The sequence below is a fragment of the Petaurus breviceps genome, unplaced genomic scaffold, assembly GCF_028583685.1.
Source record: "Petaurus breviceps papuanus isolate PSGF00001 unplaced genomic scaffold, PetGlider_PUasm1.0 90466, whole genome shotgun sequence".
Lineage (NCBI taxonomy): Eukaryota > Metazoa > Chordata > Mammalia > Diprotodontia > Petauridae > Petaurus > Petaurus breviceps.
In genome coordinates, this window is record NW_027187260.1 from 455466 (window position 1) to 464924 (window position 9459).

Below are 9459 nucleotides of genomic sequence, written 5' to 3' on the forward strand. Positions count from 1 at the left end.
ATTACATATAATACTTGCTGATGGCTTTAAATAGATGCTACCTATTATTTTAAGGAAGACTCCATTTATTCCTATACTTTCTAATGTTTTTAATAGGAATGGAAATTGTATTTTGTCAAAAGCCTTTTCTGCATCTATTGAGATGATCATGTGGTTTCTGCTAGTTTTATTGTTGATATGCTCAATTATACTGATGGTTTTCCTAATATTAAACCATCCTTGCCTTCCTGGAATAAATCCTACCTGATCAAAGTGTATTATTCTTGAGATAAGTTGCTGTAGTCTTTTTGCTAGTATTTTATTTAGAATTTTTGCATCTATATTTATGAGGGAGATTGGTCTATAATTTTCTTTCTCTGTTTTATCTCTTCCTGATTTAGGTATCAGTACCATATTTGTGTCATAAAAAGAATTTGATAGGACTCCACTAATTTTCCCAAATAGTTTGTAGAGTATTGGAATCAATTGTTCTTTAAATGTTTGATAGAATTCACTAGTGAATCCATCTGGCCCTGGAGATTTTTTCCTAGGGAGGTGACTGATGGCTTGTTCAATTTCTTTTTTTTTTTTTCTCAAACAGTCTTTCTATTTTCTACATGCAGTGTATTGCATTGCATTCCAGACACACACATGCCAGCCATCTGACAACTAACAATTAAATCTGAGGTTTAAAAACAAAGGGTTCAAACACAAACACACACACGCACACACGCTCCCCAACCACACGGCTGGTCAGACAGCATGAAAAGTTTATAAACAATTACACTGTATTTTATGGCAGACAGGATCCTTATTCTTCTGAGAAGTCTAGCAACAATTTGATTTGTATAATGCATTTGTAAAAGGCTATCATCTTCAACTATATTATTCACACCAGGACACAAAAGCTGGGATAAAGTGAGCGCAGTGTTCTGACCTACCTACACACATTTACAACCATAGCAGACATTAGTTGTTAGTGCTAGTCTAACAGGAGGCCTTAAAAAGTGCAGTTACTGGAAGAGCAAAGCGAATCAATTCCCTCTTAAATAGTCACATGGCAATAAAAAACAACATATACGTTAATAAAATCATGTGCAAAAAATTTTCAAGGTGACTGTTTAACAAAACCAGTTAAAGTGATTTCCCTCCCCCCATAAACCGCTTTGGGCCTGTATATGGTAGCATAAGTATTAACAGAATTTAGATTCATTCTAGAAAAAGTTTGACTTCAGACCAAACTCATATTTACAAAACAACTACTGTCACCCACAACAGTAGCTAACAAAGGCAAAGACTCAGTCCTGCTAAAGTGGACCAGGCTGTTGGCTACTTTTGCATTTGGCTTCTTAAAAAGGGGGAAAAAAAAAAAAGGTTTTCTTTCTTAAAAAAAAAAAATTAAAATTGAGTGTAAATGTTTGTAGCTCCAGGCACTATAGACATCAGGTACCTCTCCTTGTATAATGATGAACATCACATTATGTTCTAAGTGAAGTCATTCTGAACTTTTTGTAATCATGCTAGAGTGGCTGTATTGGAAAATGTCAAAAATCCCACAAGAAGCAAAATCACACACTCAAGAAAATGCACTAGAAGTAATCAGAAAATAAAACACCAGCTAATACAATTGACAAGTGGATTCAGTTTGCCCTTTGTGTATAGCTTGTATTGTTGCCAAGTATCTGTTATCTGAAGTCTGTAATTCATTTTCCTATTCATAACCCTAGAGGTGAGTAACTAGTATGCATCCCTTTACCTACAAGCATATCCTGGGTCTTCCATCTACCTTTCAGCGGGTAATCTCCTTTAAAGTCAACGCCCAAAAGACAACTTGTATAGCAAGTGGATTGTGAAATGTAGAAGTTTAGAAGCCGATTTTGCCTCTTGACATAGAGTAGCCTAGCTTGGCCTCATTGTTGATGAAGGACATAAGCCCCACGTAGGTCTCAATGAGAAGAGGACGCTCCAAGACCAGCACGCCATTGGCTCGGCCTGGTAAAGGGAATTCCTTCTGTGCCTTCTTGACCGCTTGAATTAATAGAGCCTTGAAGCTTTCCAATTGGCAAAGAGATGCGATCTTCTCATCAGCATCTGCCATTGGATGCTCTATAAAAGTCGCATAAGGCAGATTTGTGGACCAGGGATTCCATCTGTTTATGAAGGAGGGGCGGCTTTGCTTATCCCACTGAATTCGAATACCAAAACCTTCTCGCTTATTCAGTGATTTAGGTGGAAATTCAAACTCTCCATAAGAAATGGTATCAATTGCATTTAATGATATTTTAACCACCTGCTGGCATTGTAGATTAATGAAGTCATATTTACAGATCAGCAAGGATTGGTCTGTGATAAGAACGAGTCGCTCCTTTTCATTGTTCCAATGGTCAACCTCCGTCAGCAGCCACACGCCCTGCACCTCTCCATCCTCCGTGGGCAGGACCACCAAACGGATCTCCTCTACAGCCTGTTCAATAGTCCCAGGCCGGAACACGAAGTACTCTTTGACGCGGGCGCGGCGGGTGGGGTCGTGCACACTGAGCGGCCACAGTGTTTGGCGCATCGGGGTCCTGCCCCCGCCCCGCTGCCCGGCCGGAGCCCTGCGCCTGGCGCCGTCACGCCCACGCCTCCATGGGTCGGGATCAACGTCGTGGGGCTCGTGCCCGCCGAGTCCACCGAGTCCCGCAGCTGCAGCATGGCCGCCTTCACCGCCGCCGCTGGGAACGCCCGAGCGTCAAGCTGGCTTGTTCAATTTCTTTTTCTGAGATGGGATTATTTAAGTAATTTACTTCCTCTTCAGTTAATCTGGGCAACTTGTATGTTTCTAAATATTCATCCATTTCCCTAAGATTGTCAAATTTATGTGCATACAATTGGGAAAAATAATTCCTAATTATTGTTTTGCTTTCCTCTTCACTGGAGGTAGATTCACCCTTTTCATTTTTGATACTCATAATTTGGTTTTCTTTTTTTTTTTTATCATATTGACTAAGGGTCTATCAATTTTGTTGTTTTTTTCATAAAACCAGCTCTTGGTTTTATTTATTAGTTCAATAGTTTTCTTAATTTCGATTTTATTAATCTCTCCTTTAGTCTTCAATATTTCTAGTTTAGTATTTAATTGGGGATTTTGAATTTGTTCTTTTTCTAGGTTTTTTAATTGCATGCCCAATTCGTTGAGCTCCCTTTTCTCTAATTTAATCATGTATACACTCAGGGATATAAAACTTCCCCTAAGTACTGCCTTTAATGCATCCCACAGATTTTGGTATGTTGTCTCATTATTATCATTCTCTTGAATGAAATTACTGATTGTTTCTATAATTTCTTGTTTGACCCACTCATTCTTTAGGATTAAATTGTTTAATTTCCAGTTAGTTTTTAGTCTGTCTTTCCCTGGCCCTTTATTGCATATAATTTTTATTGCATCATGATCTGAGAATGATGCACTTAATATCTCTGCCTTACTGCATAGAATTGTGAGGTTTTTATGCCCTAGAACATGGTCAATTTTTGAGTATGTGCCATGAACCACTGAGAAGAAAGTATATTCCTTTTTATCCCCATTCAGTTTTCTCCAGAGATCTATCATACCTATCCTCTCTAAAATCCTGTTCACCTCCTTAACTTCTTTCTTGTTTATTTTGAGGTTGGATTTGTCAAGTTCAGATAGGGGGAGATTAAGGTCTCCCACTAGCATAGTTTTGCTATCTATTTCTTCCTCTAATTCCTTTACCTTTACCTCTAGGAATTTGGATGCTGCACCACTTGGTGCATATATGTTAAGTAGTGATATTGCTTCATTCTAGATGGTGCCTTTTAACAGGATATTGTTTCCTTCCTTGTCTCTTTTAATTAGGTCAATTTTTGCATTTGCTTTATCTGAGATAAGGATTGCTACCCCTGCTTTTTTTTACTTTAGCTGAGGCATGATATATTTTACTCCAACCTTTTACCTTTACCTTGTGTGTATCCCTCTGTTTCAGATGTGTTTCTTGTAAACAGCATATTGTAGGATTATGATTTCTAATCCATTCTGCTATCCATCTCCGTTTCATAGGAGAGTTCATTCCATTCACATTTAGAGTTATGATTGTTATCTGTTTCTTTCCCCTCATCCTATTCCTGCCCCTGTTAATGTTCATATTTTCCCTTCCTTCTCCCTTCCCCCCCTTAATAGTTTTCCTTTTGACCACCGCCTCCCTCAGTTTGCCACGCCCGCCGCGCCTTCCCGGCCTGCTTCACATTTATGAAGTTTTAAGTTTTAAATAACAGAAAACTGAGGGCAGCTAGGTGGCTCAGTGAATAGAGCACCAGGCCTAGAGTCAGGAAGACTCATCTTCCTGAATTCAAATTCAGCCTCAGACACTTACTAGCTGTATGACCCTGGGCACTTAACCCTGTTTGTAAAGTGATCTGGGGAAGTGTTGTAGCAAGCACCCAGCATCCCCAGGGTGGCTGCCAACACAGGCTCTTAGATCTGCTTTTCTAAAGGGAAGCAACTCAAAATGGGTTAACAATCTTGCTTTAATCAATCAAATATATAATTTACCTAGTTCAGGAGAAAAAGTCAGCACCCCAAACTTCAGAGTATACAGACAGAAGTTACAAGAAAACAGAAAAACATATCAAGCAGACAGGCCTCCAGCTGTCTTGACCATTACATCCATACCTAGTCAGTTACCAGAGAGGGAAGCATCAACATCTGGGTTTTCAAAGCCGGGGGGCTCTCAACAGCTGCCCAGACTCTTGTCTGGTCAAATCATACAATACTTCTCAAAGTGAGCCCCAAAATAGTCTCACATCAGGGATTATATAGCCTTCTCCTGGGCCAGAGAATGTAACAACCCTTTTGACCCACTCCCCAATCACAAAGCACCAAGGTGTGGGCGTTCCTGAAAAACAAGCCTCCCACAACAAGCTCCAGGTGCACTTAACCTAGGGGCAGGGAAGATCTTAAAAATTTACATTCCTATAACAGATAGATAGTTGAATTCTGATAGCACTTTGTACTTCTCTTGTAGTCATATTTTATATTTTGTATTACAGATGTATGCTTTTGTGCTTTACACTAGACAGTAAACTCTTTGAGCATAGCCAATGCCTTTATTAATCTTTATGTCACCCCACAATGCCTACTAGAGGGAAGGAGGAAGGAAAGAAGGAAGAAATGGGCTATCTTGGATCAGTGGGTTTGGCAAAAATTGCATGGAAACAGGACATAGAAACTGTGGGTGGAGGACACAGCTTAGGGATGCTGCCTTTGGATCCTTCCCATGTTTGGTTGGGGGAAGTGTTCTTCTGTGTTGAGAACTCTTTCCTGCAGGGTTTCTCTGTTGTTCCCATTGCCACTGTTATTAATTCTGCTCCTCCCGCTTTTGGGTAGACAGTGGAGGGCCCCTCTCTTGTTCAGCTACAAAATCAAAGCTCTTAGGACTCAGGCCAAACAGATAAAAAAAAAATCCAAGATGGAGCCCTCTACCCCAGACCAGCCCAGTCCCCTTTCCAGGAGCTTTCCTTGAGCCCTCTGCCTGCCCCAGACCATGTTTAGCAGGAAGGCACAGTTTGGCTTAATTTGTGTCCACAGTGCAGTGTGGCTGGTCTACAAGGGTTTCTTAAGGACTCACCTTTGGAATTGTGCTTTTAATTACGTAAGGGATTTTATGGCTATAATAAAGTTTGATTCTGAAATAGTCCACACTCCCTGGGGTTGTTCTAGTTTAGGAATACCCAGTCAATGCTAGGTTACCCTTACCCATCTCTGAAACTGTACCTAAAAGACTTTTTCACTATTTTGCAGAGGAATTGGTGGTAGCTCTAAAGTTTTTTTTTTAATTATTACTCAGTAAATGGAATGGAAACCCTCCCCATCCCCACCTTAATTACTCTCTTCTCAAAGCTCAATTCAGATGCCACCTTTTCCATGAAGCCTCCAAGAACACAGGATTTGGAATCTGAGAACCTGGATTTGAATACTGGCTCTCCTTTCTACCTGAGTGGTTTGGGGTAAGTAATTTCCTTCCTTTGGGACTTCATTTCTCCATCTGTAAAATGTGTTGGTGGGGGAAAGGGACTAGATAATCTTTAATGTCATTTTTTATTCTAAACCCTGAAAAAATTAAGGCCTTCCTTAATTTGATAATCCTCCCCCTCTGTTGAAAATAATCTCTCCCATCTCAAATTTCTCATCATGTTATTTTTCTCCTGGATCACCTTTTCATCTCTCTCTCTCTCTCTCTCTCTCTCTCTCTCTCTCTCTCTCTCTTCCTCCCTCTCCCCCTCCTCCCCTCTCCTCCCCTCCCCCCCCCCCCCCTCTCCCTCCCTCTCCCTCCCTCCCTCCTTTGTTATCATAGGTATTTATATCTCTTCCCTGCTTAGATTAGGCCCCCAGAGGGTAGGATGTGTATTAGATCTATGTATCCACAGTGGCTTCACATTGTAAGTATTTAATAATAAAAGTCTGTTGAATTGAATTAGTTGATTTCAACCCCATCAATCTGGTACCAAGAAGTCACTGTTGGAGGATGAGAAAACCATTGGTTGTTCTTTCTTTCTTGCTTGATAATGTTCTGTAATTTCAATGGAGTCTTTCAGCTACTCATCTCTGAGTTCTAGTTACAGTGCTCAATTCCCTCCACAGCCCTCTTGAGGAGGGTAAACAGACCAGACCTCAAAGGGCTAATGCCCACCCTAGTGGGTGACAGAGGACGGAGAATTTTCTCTACACATTTGCAGTTCAAGTGACATTTTGTTAAAGAATAACCAAGTCCAGTATGCTGAGGAAACAGTTTAAAATCAGTCACCTGCAATTCTTTCTCTAGTCCATGTGCAATTCATTTCTTTCCTAACAGAGCCTGATGAGGTCTTGTGGTATAAAGTACTAGGCCTGGGCTCTGATGCATGGGTTCAAACCTTGCCTCAGACACTTAGGAGCTGTGTGACTCCTGGGTAAATGATATAACCTTTCTGGGTCTCAGTTTCCTTATCAGTAAATAAGGGAAAATAATAGCACCAACCTCATGAGTTGTTGTTATAAGCATGAAATTAGAGAATGTGTAATATATAATGAATGATAATCAACCCCCTGACAATGGGCATCTCAGAACTCACTTGGGCTTTTTCTCAAATGGCAGGCATACAGTTTTTGCTGCCAGATTGTACCTGAAGCTCTGCCAGAGCTTGTCCTCTCCTTACACAGCTTTCCAGAGCCCAGCATCACCTCTATACCATAATAAGACATTAAACGAGTATTTTAGGGAAGCAATGTGGTGTAGTGAGAAGAATGTTGGATCTGGGGTCAGGAGTTCTTAGTTTGAATCCTGACTCAAGGGCTGTGTGCTCTTGGGCAAATTAGTTAACTTATCTGGGCTTCCCCTTTTTCATCTGTAAAAAATGAATGCCCTCTGATGACCTTTCTAGCTCTAAGATTCTGCTGGAGTGAGGTGCTATTTTCATCATCATCATCATTATTATTATTATTTTAAGCAATTGGGGTTAAGTAACTTGCTCAAGGTTACACGGCCAGTTATTTCTGGGTATGGTGCTGAGTATCTGAGCCCGGATTTGATCCAGGTCATCCCGACACTGGAGCCGGTGCTCTTACTCGCTGTGCTACCTGGCTGCCCCAATCATTATTATTTTTAAGCCTGGTATGGTGCAGTGGGAAAAACGCTGGACCTGGAGTTAGGAAGACAAGTTCAGATCCAGAATCAGACACTTATACCCAAGTAGCAAGGTGACATGGGCAAGTCTCTTAACCCCTGTCTGCCTCAGTTTCCTCACTTGTAAAACAGGGACAATAATGGCACCTCCCACACAGGGTTATTGTGAGGTTCAAATGAAATGGCATCTGCAAAGCACTTTGCAAACCTTAAAGTGATCTATAAAGGCTAGCTATTATAGGTTAGTCAGAGATAGTGTTACACAGACTCTCTTTTGTAAGTAGGGTTACATAAGGTATGTATGTATTTGTTGTATGTAGTTGTTTGGTTTCCAAGGGCATAATCCAGCCTAGAATATATTATATCAGGTAAGTCAAGGACCTGTGATTTTGTTAGTGTGGTGACTCCCCATGCTAGATCTCTCTCCCCTGGGGCAGAATACACTCCCCAATTACATAGAGAGAGAATTGCCTGAGGCTAAGGGAAGTTAATGCACTTGCTCCCAGTTACCCAGACCATGACAGCTAATAATTACCAGAGGATTTCATCCTAAGTCTCATTGACTCCAACTCTGACAGTCTATGTATGTATACCACCCCTCACAAGAAAGCATCAACCATATTTTACTACATTTTGCTATCACAGGGTTCTTTTGTCCTTTGTTTCAGATAAGAGAAAACTTTGGACTCTGTGTCTCAGGAGATAGCTGTCCACAACCAAGCAAAACACTCTTGTTGGCAGGACCAGGAGAAACATCCATGAACATCCAGAGCTTTCCTGTGACACAAAGCCCATTCACTTTCATAGGAAGACTAGATGTTTTTAAAAACACAGTAGAACTTGATATGTCTGGATTAATGGGGACCAGACCCTCTCTGAAGTTCCAGATGACCGGATGAGGAGTCTTGGAATCCTTCCCTGACTGAGAGGGGGGTCAGAAGTTCAGATAGAGGGGATGCCATCCAGCCATGGGAATTGCCACCTTGGGACTTGCCAAGAAGTTTGCCTCTCTGAGAAAATGATGGCCTTTCAGGCAAGTTAGTTTTCCCAGGAGCAGACAAACCTGAGGGCCTTACCAGCAGGAGACATAAAAGCCAAGTTACCCCATATTTTTCCTTAATTATAGAACTGTAACAGTTCAGGACCAATTCAATTAAGCAAACATGTAATAAACATCTATCTAAGAGTAGGACACTGTGGTGGACTTGAGATAATTTCAGTTCCTTTTGTTTCCTTCCTTCGTTCCTTCCTTCCTCCCTCCCTCCTCTTCCTTCCTTCCTCCCTTCCTCCCTCTTCCTCCCTTCCTCCCTCCTCTTCCTCCCTTCCTCCCTCCTCTTCCTCCCTTCCTCCCTCCTTTTCCTTCCTTCCTTCCTTCCTTCCTTCCTTCCTTCCTTCCTTCCTTCCTCCCTCCCTTTCTTTCCCTTTTTTTTTGGGAGAGGAGTTAAGGGTTCATATTTAGTGACTGAGTGATTATAGAAGCATACAAAATGGTGGAGAGCAAAGAACACTGAACTCAGACTCATGAAACCTGTCTTTAATTCTGGCTCTGACACTAGCTACATGACCAGAGACAAATTGCTTAACTACTCTGAGCCTCAGTTTCCTCATCTGAAAAATGGAGATGATATTTCAGTCCAGTTCTTCTCTCTGCTTTTCTCTCTGTCTCTCTCCCCCCCCTTATTTCTCTCTCTTTCTTCTCTCTTCCTCCTTTCTTTTCTCTCTTCCCCTCCTCTCTTCCTTCTCTCACTGTCTTTCTGTCTCTCCTTCTCTCTCTTCCTCCTTTCTCCTCTCTCTCTCTCTCTCTCTCTCTCTCTCTCTCTCT

General features: G+C 41.4%; 1 protein-coding gene across 1 annotated transcript; it reads right to left on the bottom strand.

The window, feature by feature from the left end:
* Positions 1 to 554: 554 nt before the first annotated feature.
* On the bottom strand, positions 555 to 2706 carry LOC138141750 (tumor protein p63-regulated gene 1-like protein). Its single transcript, XM_069062587.1, is given in 2 exon segments — positions 555 to 2545; positions 2548 to 2706. Coding segments are annotated over 2 exon segments (828 nt in total). The 5' UTR covers positions 2674 to 2706; the 3' UTR covers positions 555 to 1843.
* Between the last annotated feature and the right edge of the window lie 6753 nt (positions 2707 to 9459).